A 15,250-nucleotide genomic window follows, 5' to 3' on the forward strand; every position below is an offset into this window, starting at 1 on the left:
GCTTTTTTGATACCTTCCTAAAGTGGTAGTGGCAAGCTAAATGCTACAAGGCTACGTGTTCCGCTATTCTTTTCTTCCACAACGTATCTGTGAGGTTTGGTACAAGTATAGAACTGCCGATAAATCTTTTTAAATCCCTTATTCCAACACTTCTTGAAGGGCGTATTCACCCTAGCCTCACAGACGGCTAAAATGTTGAACTGAAGAGGCGCGATGCAGTAATGTAACCAAAATCCAACCGTAGCCTACTTTATTCGGCTATGCAAGACCAAGTCTTCGGGTATAAACTCCGATCCATGTGAAGAATGCGTGAGCAAGAAAAATGCGAAAACGACCAGGATTACAACTACAATGGAAATGTAAAAGTAAAAACTAGCAACATGGGGGTAATGTATGCCACACTTCTAATCTTGCAGGCCGTAGTTTGATGACCCTTGCTTCAGTGCCTGATTAATAATTGTTCACCCCTGTCTGTTGTATGTGACATAGACAATAGAGCATTGCTTAAATATTGAGAAGAATCAACAGTTCAGCCTTTATATTCATCGGTTCGTCGCTTGATACATATTTTCAGTGATCGTTTGGTCTTTTCTTATAATATTTATAACAGTGTAACTTACTATTCTGTACCAATGGTTATTTTTTATGACATGTAAATTGCGGTCTGTGAAGTGTTGAACCATAAATAAAGCATTTTTTTAAATTTATCCTAAAATGTCTGAATTTCTGATAAACACTGTTCAAGATCTTTGCGAAATATCTGGCAACTCTGGCAGTATAGGCTTCCAGCTGACCAGTCTCAATGTAGCAGTAGCAGACTAGCAAGGCTGCAGGGACGAAGTGTTTTTAGCTCACGTGGAAAAAATATAATAAATGGGCAAGACCTTAATTTGCATAGAAGTAGCCTATAGGTACTACAGGTAAAGCAGTAACAGAATTTGCTTTATTTTAACGTCGGTTTTGTTTAGTTCAGTAGTTACCGGTACTGCTGTCACTGTGTGCAGCCTGCAAAAACTAAAGTTTTGGCGTGATGAGGTGCACTGAAACCTTACTAATTGTTTATTTATGCATTTTAAATCGGTGTTTAAATAGCCAATTTTGTCTAGTTTGTTCATTATAAATCAGCGTATAAAAATTCAATTCCTCATATTGAGAAAAAATGTGGCATTACGGCATTTTTCTGACCGTTATGCCGGCCATTGTTAGTAACTAACCTAATTACGATCGTGCAAAGTTCAGGATATTTTTACCTTTTGCTATACACCATACTGCCATACCACAGATATTGAACTGAACCTGAGCTCAGAGCTGAGTAAACTCTCTTTTAAAAAGAACGTTGCTCATGCTTTCATTCTTCTATAAAGGAAAGAGCGTGCTTATGTCTTTGCTCACGCTCTCACTCTTTTCAGCAATTAAAAAGTATTTTCTTTTCGCTGCATTTTCGAACACCAATCACATTCATCAGTTTGTATGTTGCAAATTTGCATTCTAAAATGTGTGTCTTACTGCAATTAATTGCTTATCATTTTTTGTTGTAAATTTTATAGGATATTTTATGAAATCCAATGCTAATGCTAAAAACGTTGTTTTGGTCACGCTTGCCACAAATGATTGATAAACAAGTAGAGTATTAAGAAACTTCTAGAATTGTAGATGCCGTCGTTCAACAGTTCAAGATTCTTCACTTTCAAATTATGTCACATCATAACAATGTTTGTGATGTGACATAATAGTCGTTCTTTAATAACTATTACTACGATCATAAATTGAGTTTGAAAAACATGGCAGTGACACTGCTAAACTGTTAAAGTGATAACACATTGCACAAGGCCCACGAGAAATATCGCTTTCACATCTCATGCGAAAGTAGATCACACCCAGTGTCGATAAAGATACGATAAGCAATTAAGTTTGGAAAACGTATGTCAGAAAATAAGTCCAATTAATATCAACTTTAATAAAAAAAAATTTTGTACATTTTAACTTGCCTTTAACGTAAACCAAGGCAAAAAACACAATTTTTTCTAGTGGTTGCTGTCGAAAAAAAAGCAAATTTTGTGAAACTGAAGCTCAATACTAAGCAATTACTTGTGATATAAACCTGCTTTGCAAGTAAACAACAGTGATATTACCACACAGTATTGCCATAAAACAACTCGTACAGTCGTTGATTAACTTTTAAGCTGCAAATTACTTACATATGCATAAAATTATGAGGTGTGCTTTGAGGTAGTCTTGGAATACCTTCCTTTGCTTGTTAACCCTTACAACTCTATTGAATTTTTGTTATATATATGTAAAAGTTTTTGTTAAGTAAAACTCAATGCGATTAAGAAATTAAAGTTCGATTGTCACATTTATTCTTTATAATGAATGAATAATAATATGCACATGATCTACAGACATTGATAAAATAATTAGGAAATTGCATTGAACTGTTGGAAGTTTTTACTTGGGCATTCAACATTGAGCTGAATGGATGCCCACTGGACGCCCATTGTTTTTTAATGATCGGTCTTCATTGCACAATGAGGTTGCCCATACCACTGACTTCTGGGTAATACCATTGCTTAAGGTTTGATCTGTGCCAGACAATGCTATGCACACAGCATGAAGAGATTGTATTAAGAGATATTTGCAAAAAGGGAATTGTGACCATTGGGGATGAATAGAGCAGAGCTTTTATGAAATTTTAGAACTAAACAAAATGCATGTATGGTTCATTCGTGCTGGTGATTGCTGGAGATGGCCATCCAGGTGCACCCATTTTTACAGAGCCAGACTGCCCACGGGTATTCACTACTTAAAGTGTATCAAAATTTTATGCATAATGTTAATATAATCATAATATAAGGGCACTCATATCGATACTATGGTAGTTCTACCAGCAGCGTTAAGTTAACTATAGAAACAATATTTGAGGTTAATCTTTAGGTTTAATTTTTCTAGTAATTTTTAACATGAAATACCAGTGATTTTGGGTTATTAATGGAAAAGTGTATATTCCAGTAATTGTACAGTCAGACCTTGTTAATCTAGACGACTTTGTTTCGTCATAAAATGTTGGTTTAGCGGGGTATTAGGATTATCGGAAAGCAAAAAATCAATCAATCTTGCAAATGCAGCACTGTGTTCAAAAAGCAGTATTCACCTTACTCCAATTCAAAATACCGAGTTTCTGGCTGGACAACAACAGTTTATCAGATTTTATTGTTATTAATTTAGCACATTTGTTCCAAAATTTTTGTGTCGGATTCAGCAGTGTTTCCGGATGAAAGGGGTTAAAAGCATAGAAAGAAATTTGTTTCTGGCAGTTTTGTGTCAGGTAACGGGTATTCCGGTTGTTCGGAGCTCGGATTAGCGAGGTCTCACTGTAGTTGGAAAGTTATGTATTGACTGTCATGGCTGGTCGTCCCACTTCTGTGTACTGTACACGCTAAAGTATCTCTCATGTTTTGAGGGTAGTCAACAGATATGGGTTCTTATTTTAATATGGAAGACAGCGGTTGAAGATGTCTGTGTTTTGCACTGTATTTGCCTAGCTTAGTCTATGCATAAGAATATTGCATAGCCTATAGTACTGAACTTGAAGACTCTTCCTTGTAGGCTAACCTCTCTCTCTTTTTAGCTTAAGTCTTTGAATAACAAAAATCGGAATCTTAATTTCATAGTACTTTAGTTTTAGCAGATTTGTGATTATTGAAATGTATCATGTTGAAGATGAGAGATTTTGGAATCATTGTATTAATAGTTTTATCTAGTTTCTCTTTGAATTGTTTCTCTAATTTTTCTATGTTGACTTATAGGTGTTCTTTTGATCACAATTCCTTAAGCCAGACAAGTGAAATTACAGTTGTTTTTTTAAATAAAAAGATCTTCCATTTTAATGGTTATGCCTTCAGCTACCCCACTAAGAAAGTCTTTGTCTTCAAGGAAAGAAGCCAAGACACATCAAAGTAAGATTAATTCGAGTATGTTTCCAGTATATTTCTTATTTTAATCTGTGGAGCCAAAGCGGTCATTGTGCTGGCTAGGTCACAATAATAATTTGTCAATAGCATGAAATGTAAGAGTTATTTCTCATACCCAGCTCCAAATATATTCGAAGCACAATTCTCTTTGCAAAGATTTGAACTGTGCATGTTTTTGAGGATCTGCAATATATATATGTAAATGTAAGGAGGTCGAATGCGTAAAAGTGAACTTTACATCCTGTTGATTACTGTAGATGTTACTTATTTAGAAGTTACGGATCAAGACATTTGTGATTCTTATGATTGTGATATCTTATGTTATGATTTTTCCATGGAAACAAGGCAAATATGCTGATATTTCCATTGGTAGAATCCTCGTAAAACTATTACCTTGTTGAAGTAAACATTTTATTCCAAAATAGGCTTTAACCTTGGTAGTTCAGTTGCTATGCATTTTAATCTGTCATGTATTTTTAGGAGCAAAAGGTTCCTCCCCTTTCTCTAGAGATGAGCATGCTTGTAGTAGTCAATCACATTCAACTTCTAGATTTTCATTAACGCGTTTTAAGTATGATTGTTACGTGTATTACATTTTTTGATTCAATCAAATATATCGTATAAATATCTGTTAGTCCTTTTTTATACCATCCTTTTTATGCTGTGCGTTTTTTCTTTGTTTTAAAGTTCATTCAAGGTGAAATTATCCAGAATTATACCATCATGACAAACTCAAAAGAGTTTCTTAAATTCTCAATTTTCAGCATCACAATTCAATGCAACTGCAACAATACTAGCACATTTATGCAATATATAATTGTGTTCTTTTTCGTTTCCAGGTCTACTTTGTTTGAAAAAACATACTTTCCATCTCCACTAAAATTTACAAATAGGATAACCAAAAGTGTAAGTATATAAAGTATTACTGTGCATCATGTCAGTACTGCAATTCCTATAAAATTATGCTTTTTTAAAGTAGTATGATTCATTATATATTGGCTACCACTATTTCGGCGGAAAAAAATCATGTGTTTGAAGCTATTTTTCACAGTTTCTTGTTAATCTAACGTTAATGTTATAACATAGACCTAACCCGAATCCACCTTCTAGTCTAAATTTAACTCCAATAAAACTTTAAATGGCTAATATCAACTTTTTGCATCTCTGTTCTCTCAATCTATAACCGCCTATCTTTAACAACAGGCCACGAGACGTACATACATTGAAATAGTCACTTAGTTATGAAGTTTATGAGTTTTGAGAATGATTCCAATAATTTTGTTTTATAATCCCTCATGTGTGTATGTGATTACTTTACAATCCACATATATGTCACGCAGACTGTTATGACAGTAATAGTAATTTACTGCACTTCCTGCTTCCCAATTCTGGGTAAAGAAGGAAGTTGTGCCGTTGTTGGTGGTGACTTCTTGTTGTTGTAAAAATGCTACTCTATTTTTGATTTATTGAAGTTATGCAATACTAATTATCATGCATTGTAGGCTCAAAACATAAAGTATATATAAATGCATCATCTGAGAAAATAAGTTGGACCATTTTTTGGCATTAGACCTGGTATAAACACATTTCATTTTTACACAAAATCAAAAATGGCTAGCTAGCAAAATCTTCACGCATTTCCCGAATGGTAAAGCAAAAATGTTTACAAGCGTATTTTTGAATCAATATGTGTAGTATCGCCAATAGGAGACAACAGTGTAGTGTTTTGATGAATGTGTGAAACTTATAACCTACTTGACACGTTTTTGCATCTCCATTACTTTTAGTAAACTTAAGACATGCCTTTAAGTAAAGGCTGTTGTAGCTTTTAGGATTTTAACCAGCACTTTTTTGTCTTTTCCTTAAAATCAAAAATTAATTGGATTTTCAGAAAGGACGACGCAAAATCACTGAAGTAGAAAGGTGTAAAAGTATGGAACAAAGAGAACAATATCGACAGTTAATTGAGCAATACAGAACGACGACTTTAGCAGAAACTGAGCAGATTTTCTGCCGATCAACCGGAAAACCAAACTCATCATCTCAGAACATTGCTTTACCTGTTATTAATCTTTGTGAAATGCCAAATACCTCAACAAAAGTAAGTTACATATCAATGGTTCTTAGTTTTTCTGCCTTGCAGTAGAGTTTTACATTCCGGTAGTTTCTGTTACAGTAAATGATGTGTTTGCTCGTTCAATAGAAACATTTGCATAATTTCTTTTCTGCCCCAGACACGATCTATAATTCCTGTACAGGAAACAAACCAAAGGAACTTTATAGCAACACATCAACCAAGTCCTACATCATTCAAGTCATTTCACAGGTAACAATCATGAATAATTAATCAACTTGCTTATGACAGAGCATCATTTAAACCAGGGGTGGGCAAACTACGGCCCGCGGGCCGCATGCGGCCCGCCGGCACTTGCAGAAACTCCTACTCATCACTTATTGTTTTAATTAAACAGGTTACCTGACAAAATATTATTCCCTTTACGAGTGTGTTTTTCTCTTCACTTTCAGTGCGTAAACACACACACGTCAGTCGCGCATGTATTGCAACATACACTTCTCACGCATTGCTTGATTCAATTGTTTGATCATAAAATACAATTACGGTAGCGACTACCGTAGGCCTACCGTAACCGTAAAACTGTGAACATTTGCACAAGTCTCATTAAATTTTGTGATGATGATTGCATAGATTTAAACGTAACTGAGTGTGGAATACAAAAATTGTGTTTAATATGAATATGCGTTTATTTACACACCGGGTAAATTTTCCTACTTTGTAATGAGAATGTGCGGCCCGCCGGCTGCAACATTTTTTCAAATGTGGCCCTCAGTACAAAAAGTTTGCCCGCCCCTGATTTAAACCATGCTGGTCAGTGTTTTACCCTTCACAACAATCAAATATTGTTAGAGATGGGTATTTTTGCAGAAGTCCAACATCTTGTCAAGTTCTAAGAAGTGAAGAGTCCAAACTTAAAGATCTGAACTCAGTCGAAAACAAAAGTTCTTGTGAGGAACTTATAAACTAATGGAATTATACATATAATTATATATTTGCTATTTATATTCTTTAATAGTTATGGATAGCCCTAGTATCATAAAATAAATAACAATTAAAGTGTATACCATATGTACACTACATGATGAAGCAACATTTTGAATTTCATTTTTTCAGCAAAAAACGTTTGCGTGCCAAGTTCATCCAGATTAAATTCATCTCCAGCACCTTCTGGTCATCACAACATTAATTTGTCATCATCTTCCGCTTTGCATACGCCCAACGGCGGAAGTGCTAAGATAGACTGGTTTTCTCCATCAAGCCCTTACCTTTGCAAAACATTCGTTACCGACTTGTAAGTTTTCTGTTTTAAATATTTTTATGCTTTTACTGATATCATCGAAATGGCAACGACGTCTGTAGTTTATTGCAGCAGTGGATGTTGATAAATCTCCAGGCAACTGAAAGTTTTTACAATTGCGTCTTTATCTCAGTTCTAAACGTGCACCGGAAATTTTAACTTGACAGAATGAACACGTATGGTCGTCGTGAACGGGATAGAAAGCGGATGTTGGTGGAGGAAGAAACAAGAGCAAGACTCCTCAAGGAAAAGCGTGAAACGAAGGATAAAATGCTGGCAGAAATGCTTGAGAAAAGATTGCACTTTTCAACAGAAGATGACGTCGAAGTGATCTCGGAGCTCACACCAGTGAGTCACGGTTACTTATTAATCGTCATAATTTTAGTGGTTTAAAATGAATGCAAATTCAGCCCATTCCGCCAGCTCCCCTTTGGCAAAGTGTCATTGAACAAAAGCTAAAAATACATTCTTTCACTTTTTAATGTAATTATTAACCAAGTTATGGTTCCAATCATTAGGAAATGGAAGATGCCGTGAAAAATGCTCTCATCCCATACCCACAAGGAGAAGTTCTGGCAGAATCCTTTAATATCAGCATCACGAGGCAACACATGTCAACTCTGGCTGGTTTAAATTGGTTAAACGATGAGGTCAGTTAAATGTCTGGTGTTCTTTTACATTTATAAGCATATTAGTTTTGTGTCTCATTTCATGGAGTAGTACAGGCAAACAGGATGAAAGAAAAGATCACCACATTTCTGCTTAGCTATCCTGACCTAAAGCAATGTGGTATTTTGCAGATAATAAATTATTACATGGAATTAATCGTGCAAAGATCTAAAGAGGTTGACAATCTTCCCGATGCCCACGCAATGAACACATTCTTCTACCCAAAATTGAGCACGCAAGGATACCGGCCTATTCGACGTTGGACAAAGAAAGTCGACATATTTTCCAAAAAACTCATCTTTTTTCCAATACATCTCGGAGTCCATTGGACATTAGCTGTAAGATTTGTTAATCTATCTTCCACTTACAACAATGCACTGTGGTAATGTAATGGCTTATCAATAACAATGATGTATCTTATATTAAAGGTTGCTGATTTTCGGTCGAAGGAAATAACCTATTATGACTCTATGGGTGGAAGTAATCATAAATGTCTTGAAACCATTAAAATGTACCTCGCCAGTGAGCATTTAGACAAAAAGAAAACATCGTACGACGTATCAGATTGGAAAACCACAAACATGTCACCAGATGTAAGTTTTAACGTTTATCATTTCAAATTACCACCCAAAAGTTTGTGCTGCAATTTTGTGTTCTTTTTATCAGGAAATTCCCCAGCAATTGAACGGTTCTGACTGTGGCGTCTTCACATGTACTTTTGCCGAATTTATCAGTCGAAAAGCTCCTTTGTCATTTACACAAGACGACATGCCATTAATTCGCCTCACAATGATCTGGGAGATATTGCAAGCAAAATTAACAAGATGACACTAAATGCCTCAATGAACTCAGAAACCTGCCAAGCTAGAACACCTACAGCTAGAAACCTTCCAAAACAATCAGCACTGGTTTTGTTTTCTGCCTTTGATGTTGATGGTAGAATGCAATAATCCTTTTTATTTTCTATTTTCATGACCCTTCGAGTCAATCATTCTAAATGCTATTTTCAAAAATTTATTTATTGCATACAATAAAGTAACAAGTATTCGTTGCACTAGAACGTGATATTAACGATTTCATACATGTAGATGAGTAAACAGTAGAAGTAAGTTTTCACTATTTTGGGGAAATAATTACGAAAGTACAGTTCTACTATTGTAAAATTAGCAATACAGTACGCACAATGCGGAGGTTCAAGTTCTTTCAACACTTATTTCTTGAAGTGCGATCTAAAGGTACTTTAACTAAGAATATGTTGAATATTATATTGTGATCCTTTATGCTGCTTGGGACCAACGGCAGTATTATTGTTATTATTATTATTAGAGTTTGCGAAGTGAGGTGGCATATACATTTGCCGAGACGACTGCTGGCCCTGTGCCATGGGGTGGTTGTAGGGGAAATGGTAACCACTGTGGGCAGATGGATAGTGATGGTGGGTTTGGTGACCCACTGCAGGGGAAGAATGAAATAGAGTATTCTGGCCCCCGTAATCAGGACCATACGCGACATGTGTCGCATGCCCGAGCATGGGTTTCGTGGTGGGGGCAAGTGCGTTGCCTCTCTCGTTGCAGATAATCTTGCCCCTACTCCTTACTGGGTGATGAATGGGAGTGGAACTCTGCAGGTTTTTAGCATGATGAAGAGCTGAAGTTGATTGCGTGTAAACAGGAGTGGAATACTGATATCCGACAATTTGGGGAAACACCATCGGCTCTGCGACCGTTGAATGGACATTAATTAATAATTATACTGTAATTGGTTAACTGTACATTGGCTATCAGATACCATGCGTTGTTACCTTTTCTGATCCCAGATGACGCAGTCTTCATGGCTGACTTTTTTCGCTTTGACTGCTGTGTGGGCTTGGCAGCTTTTCTTTTTCTCTCTGAGTCATTTCTTGACTTAACATTGGCCGAGGTAACTAGGCAGAGTCACAGTAATTACCTCCACTTACATTGCATGACTAAACTACAGTAGGAACAAAAATTCATATAGGAACAAAAAAGAATAAAGTTGAATGTACTGATTGACTAGGCATTGATCAACATATGTTTGAATTATTGTTAGAGTATATTTTTATTGATACATATTAAGAGTACTAATGCTCAGGTGGTCATAGATTTCAAGAACTCACTTGCAATACTGTTTGACGGTACCTTCCTTGTTGGTGCTGGAAAACGGTTGGTCTGGGCATGGTGCTGCATCCACCCTGGATTTGCGCTGATATGATTTAGTGGCTGTGCAGTACCATTGGGTGCAAGCCTAGATGTGCCTGAGTTGAAGTGCTGGTGAGGAGTAAAGGAGTCAGATGGTAATTCTTGGAAGCTGGTCCTGCTCTGAGTGGAGTTTGTTATGCCTGGTTGCCATAGTGATGGTAACGAGTTGTTAGTTGCATAAATCGCGCTTGAAACTGTCGACAGTGTACAAGCAACAGGCAATGGCCTGTTGGTATTGATGTTTCTTTCTTTATCAGCTGGTTGATTTGCTGTAAAAATGGTTTTGTTTGAGGCTTCATGAAACATGGAATTTCTGAGATTCTTATTGCTGTCGTTGACAGACCACAGCCTGTCAGCATGTTGACTTTTATCAAAAAAGACTGATCCAGTTGGCACTTGGTCACTGCTTTCATTATGAAATAAATCTGTTAAGTCAATAGATATGTTGGCATCTTTTCTTTTTTCCGATATACTTGCAACTACAGAAGTGCTGTTCGAAATGCACGGGTTAGACTCGTTTCTGTTAAACATGTCCAATTTTCCAGATGGATGTCTGGAAGGTGGTTCCGGAGTTGTAAGACTTGGCATAGGCAGTATATGCAGGCAGTCCAGAAAATCGTTCTCAAATGATTGAGGAAACATATCTTTGGGTGTAGTGGAATGAATTTCACATGATCCTTGATGCACAGGAGAAGCAACTTTCTGTCCCGAGGATATGTTTGTTGAAGCACTAACTGTTAAATTATTTGCTTGCGATACAGAATCTGCAGATTTCATTAAGCTTGCAATATTAAAAGAATTACAGGCTTGCTTCTTGCTCGAGACAAATGTGTTCTGATTCAAAATACTGTACTTTACTGGTGTAGTCAGCGAACAAGTTTCACAGACTGGGGTATGGGAAGGTGTAATTAAAGTTTGCATAGGTCTTCGAATATTACCGCTCACACAGACAGCAGGTGTCTCGTAACTTCGAATCCACGACAGTAACGGCGATTCCGAAACAGATGCGGTGCTTTTCTTGGTTGCCATTTCTAAAGACTGAGGGTGTACTGTACTTTTACTCAAGGTAGCAACACTTGAGTGTGTTGCAGCCTGCATTGCATCAACACCTTGTAGTGAACACAAAACACCTGTAGTGTGAAAGGAATTTGCTTGAAGTGGTAACGTGGAAGGTAATACAACGGAGGGAGAAATATTATCCAGATTATGCTCACTTACAACTGAGTTGCCATTAACTTTCGTAGTAGGATTATGACTAGTCAAAACGAAAGCAGTAGATGAGGCGGCACACGCTGACAGTTTATTATGAGCAGTAGAACTTGAAGTACCCAGTGTAGGAGCAGAAGTAATGGTGGTGTTTAAATTGGTCGCAGATTCCAATGATGCATTCTGCCTTACAGATTCAACAGTTATGCTCTGGAGCTTTGGAATTTCTTCCACGGCGGTAACTTGCATCCGAGCTTGACTCCAAGTTGGTTTGCAAACAGCGGAATGAATTGGGGGCAACAAAGGGTTTGGTTTAGATAATGAAACAGTTTGCAGTGTATCTTTTGCAATACAAGTCTCAGTGGAAAGCGATGTGCTTAGAATTTCTTCCGATAACGGCCATACAGACTTGCTATTGCCTGAAGTCCATGCTAATGAATTAGCATTAGAGGAACTTTTGCTGTCTTTTGTATTAGTAATAGTCCTTTTGTTCATTGTACTGCATGCGGAGTCATTATTACTTGATCCAATGTGATTGTCTGCAGGGCTAGATAACACAAGACATGGAATTGTGCTTGAGGCATTTAGCGAGGCCACATTAGAAACATGTGTTAGAGAAACTGTCGTGTTGGTTGTTGTCACCAGATTACTCCCAGTTTTTCTGTAATGGGGGTTTGTGGATGTTTGAGCAACACTTTTATTTCTTCTTTGAGGACATTTTCTCGGAATGGGCAGTTTTGTTTTCCATGGCTACAAGTATTAAAAAAAAACTGATACAAACTGATTATGTAAATTCAAAGAGACAAACAAGAAAGCCAATATTTTTGGAAATTAACTGTTTTTGTTTGAGAGCAAAAACAATGTAAGTGTCAAGATCAAGACATTGAGTTTTACCAGGTTTTTATTTAAAACTGGTGGAATTCCATGTGACTGCAACACAGCCCTATAAAGTTTTCTCTCTTCTTCCAATTTTTTCACCTTCTCCTTTAACATATCCATCTCAAGCACTTAAACAGAAAACATTTGCCAGCCGTTATTCAATTAGATCAGACATGTGCAACCAGCGGCCCGCGGGCCACACTGCGGCCCGCGTGGTGCTCTGCAGAATGTTAGAAGTGTATGCTAGCCATCACTCTTTGATGCGGTTTACATCAAAGCAAATGAAATTTTCGCGCGCTGTGTACAGTAATATTGCGCTGAAGCTTTGTGATGTAAGAATGCTGCGTAAGAATGTAGTTCTGTAAAAGCAAATATTCCAAAAGTTTGCAAAGATCTGCAACAGCAAAAATCACAATAATTTGTGATTAAATACGCTTGACTGAATTTAGTTTCCTCATCTTCCATCAACAATTATTCACAGTTTTTCAATAAACTGTCACACACACGTGTGTCGTGGACTGCATGAAATCTGTTTCTTGACTACATAAACTACTTTCATAGGAAAACGATACTAATTTTTTTTTGAAAAAATTCATGTGGCCCGCGATGTCATTCAAAATTTTGTATTTGGCCCTCCAGTGAAAAAGGTTGCACATGCCTGAATTAGATTAACCCAAGTTGACAAAAAAACTTGTAAATTAAGGATTGGCTCACATATACTATTAGATGCTCCATTTTTTAATACATCTGAAATTTTTTGCTCCATTTTTTTGATGTATTTTAGTGCTTCTTCAAGAACAGTTTCTTGGGTCTGCCAAAAAAGAGTAAAAACGCTTCATAAATTTTGCCAAGTTGTACAAACAAGAGCAACTTGCTAAACGTTACAAGGTAACTTCATAAACAACATATGAAAAAAGTTGATGACATACCTGCATGTGAAGAGGATTTGTGGGAACTATTTCTTTCAATTTTGCAATGTTTGCAGCCAGCCTTCCTTTGCGCTTCCTCTCAGCTAAAAACATATTGTTTTTATGCAAGAATATGAACCACAGGTGAAAATATATGTATGTTAAAAACATGGAGGTAAGCATATGAAACAACAGGCAAAATCATACTGCATTGTATATGATCATTAGTCAGGTAGTATTTGTGTTCGGTTACTCGATAAAGCATTTCATTTTCAAATACAAGCAGGTGCTTTTAGGTGTGGCTTTGGTGACAGCTCACATATTTTAAAAACCACAAAGGAATAAATAGTATGAATATAAACTTCTAATCTTCTGCTGTAGTTGCAGAAGTTTGAAAGAGACGATTGGAGAAATTTAAGACACCATTTGGGTCCCTGGAAATATCTTAAAACACTGACCATACGCATACTTACATGCATTTATTTTCAACTGATTTTGTTGCTTCCACTTTCGTTTGGATTGAGCCCTTTAATGAAAACAACACGTCATTCAGATAATTCACTTAAAACAGCTCAGGGTGACATGGATACGTCATATCGGTAACATCCAATATCATGCTTAGGTGGAAACTTTTCCTGTACTAAGTGTGCGGGGATAAAAAATAATTGCGCATATAATGGCGAGGGATTTCTCACCTAAAAGCGGCAAAACTTCCAATCTGGCACACATAAACGTTTACCTTGCCGGTCAAAGTTGGTGGCATGAATACCGATTTATAATAAACAAACAAAAAACTGAGACTTCAGTTCACATTATCATGCAAAAATTTGTGTTTTTACAGACCCAATTTCTAGTCGAAAACTGCTATCATAGGCTACTTTCCCAATCGGAGACTATGGCAGTTTTTGATAAGAAGTCATGCGTGCAAAGACGCAAGTTTTGGTGCCATGGCGTGCACTGAAGCGATAATTTTTTGTTTATTTATTTTAAATTGGCGTTCAAACAATAAGTTTTTTGTTTATTTATTATAAATCGGCGTGAAGACAATCGTCTGGCGTGCACGTTGATGAATCTCCTGCGTGCAGATGTCACACTTTCTACTATCAGACTATGTCTAGTTTCCAGTCGGGTTTGTGACTTGATGTTGGAACTTTTAATTCAATCGTATACGTTTGCAATTTTGCTTCAAATGTATGCACTGTAGGTAAGAAAAATAAGAACCCTACCTTTTCTTTTCATTGTTGATTCGAACTGGATCATTATTCTGAGTGTTTTCATTTGATGAAGGTTGATTCTCTGCTGCAATTTGGGTCATAGTGATACTTGTCCTGTTCACTATAACACGGTTTGTATTAACAGTAGAAGTATTCGAAACTGACTTGACCAAAGATTGGAGTTGATCTATCGTGGCTCCCATAACATCTCAACAAAAACAACAGTTGTACCTCGCCCAACAAACCTAATAGGACCTAGGCTAATATGGTAATCTTACCTTAGCCTTCAGACTCAGTACTCACAACAACCTCCAAAGGTTTTAAGTGCGGGATTCCCCTAACCAAGAACTTTATTTCAAACAGGTCAAAGACACTGTAAAATTTCAATACAAACCTAAACAACTTGAAACTTTCAAAACGGAGTATTAAAAAGTTGAAATATCCAAACAGCGTAAATTTATGCAGTGATTGTGGCTACATATTTTGGAAATATCGGCCCCGCGGTCTGTTTAGTAGAATTGCGATCCGCGTTCGATTCCCAGTTGTGCTACCCTTGAATAAGGCATAAAACTGTGAACGACGCTTGCTCCCATTCAATGGTCCTGATAAACCGTTCCAAATTCGAGCAATGCAACAAAATAAAATTTAGGCTTATGCGTTCGTTGGAACTTGCACAATACAAGCTCGGTAACCGGTGCTGTCTTTCAAAATGATTCGTGGAAATTTGAGGCATCCAGAAATGACACGTTCGCTTGCTTTCGGTTAATTATCTTTCGGGAATTTGGGTCATTACGAAAACAGCTATCCGCT

General features: G+C 36.8%; 2 protein-coding genes across 4 annotated transcripts; one reads left to right on the forward strand and one right to left on the reverse strand.

Moving 5' to 3' along the window:
• The first annotated feature begins 3,788 nt into the window (after positions 1 to 3,788).
• LOC143459731 (sentrin-specific protease 1-like) lies at positions 3,789 to 9,068 on the forward strand. 2 transcript variants are annotated; one of them, XM_076956987.1, is made up of 12 exons: positions 3,789 to 3,956; positions 4,452 to 4,542; positions 4,811 to 4,877; positions 5,863 to 6,072; positions 6,206 to 6,297; positions 6,916 to 6,995; positions 7,162 to 7,339; positions 7,513 to 7,693; positions 7,864 to 7,995; positions 8,146 to 8,352; positions 8,443 to 8,607; positions 8,681 to 9,068. In XM_076956987.1, the coding sequence occupies exons 1-12, from the start codon at positions 3,887 to 3,889 to the stop codon at positions 8,840 to 8,842; spliced, it is 1,635 nt and encodes a 544-aa protein (XP_076813102.1). In that variant the 5' UTR covers positions 3,789 to 3,886; the 3' UTR covers positions 8,843 to 9,068. The 2 variants fall into 2 exon arrangements, with proteins under 2 accessions (XP_076813102.1, XP_076813103.1); XM_076956988.1 differs by having other exon boundaries at positions 6,230 to 6,297.
• Positions 9,013 to 14,729, reverse strand: LOC143459730 (uncharacterized). Of its 2 annotated transcripts, none has more exons than XM_076956986.1 (8): positions 14,453 to 14,729; positions 13,700 to 13,752; positions 13,248 to 13,330; positions 13,033 to 13,129; positions 12,334 to 12,446; positions 10,152 to 12,189; positions 9,816 to 9,938; positions 9,013 to 9,730 (listed from the first exon to the last, which is right to left on the reverse strand). In XM_076956986.1, exons 1-8 carry the CDS (start codon positions 14,641 to 14,643, stop codon positions 9,255 to 9,257), a joined length of 3,174 nt encoding a protein of 1,057 aa, XP_076813101.1. In that variant the 5' UTR covers positions 14,644 to 14,729; the 3' UTR covers positions 9,013 to 9,254. The 2 variants fall into 2 exon arrangements, 1 of the variants encoding a protein (XP_076813101.1); XR_013117774.1 differs by having other exon boundaries at positions 9,709 to 9,730; positions 9,816 to 9,985.
• Positions 14,730 to 15,250: the final 521 nt, after the last annotated feature.

The sequence above is a fragment of the Clavelina lepadiformis genome, chromosome 5, assembly GCF_947623445.1.
Source record: "Clavelina lepadiformis chromosome 5, kaClaLepa1.1, whole genome shotgun sequence".
Classification (NCBI taxonomy): Eukaryota; Metazoa; Chordata; class Ascidiacea; order Aplousobranchia; family Clavelinidae; genus Clavelina; species Clavelina lepadiformis.

What these genes read in the sequence shown, in the direction of transcription:
- LOC143459731 (XM_076956987.1), top strand. Translation starts at nt 3,887, where the DNA reads ATGGTTATGCCTTCAGCTACCCCACTAAGAAAGTCTTTGTCTTCAAGG. An exon ending in TGCCAAATACCTCAACAAAA is followed by an intron (nt 6,073 to 6,205) that starts GTAAGTTACATA and finishes TTTCTGCCCCAG; the next exon opens with ACACGATCTATAATTCCTGT. An exon ending in TAAATTGGTTAAACGATGAG is followed by an intron (nt 7,996 to 8,145) that starts GTCAGTTAAATG and finishes GGTATTTTGCAG; the next exon opens with ATAATAAATTATTACATGGA.
- LOC143459730 (XM_076956986.1), bottom strand. Translation starts at nt 14,643, where the DNA reads ATGGGAGCCACGATAGATCAACTCCAATCTTTGGTCAAGTCAGTTTCG. An exon ending in TGGAGCATCTAATAGTATAT is followed by an intron (nt 12,447 to 13,032) that starts GTGAGCCAATCC and finishes TTTCTGTTTAAG; the next exon opens with TGCTTGAGATGGATATGTTA. An exon ending in GTCATCTGGGATCAGAAAAG is followed by an intron (nt 9,731 to 9,815) that starts GTAACAACGCAT and finishes CAACGGTCGCAG; the next exon opens with AGCCGATGGTGTTTCCCCAA.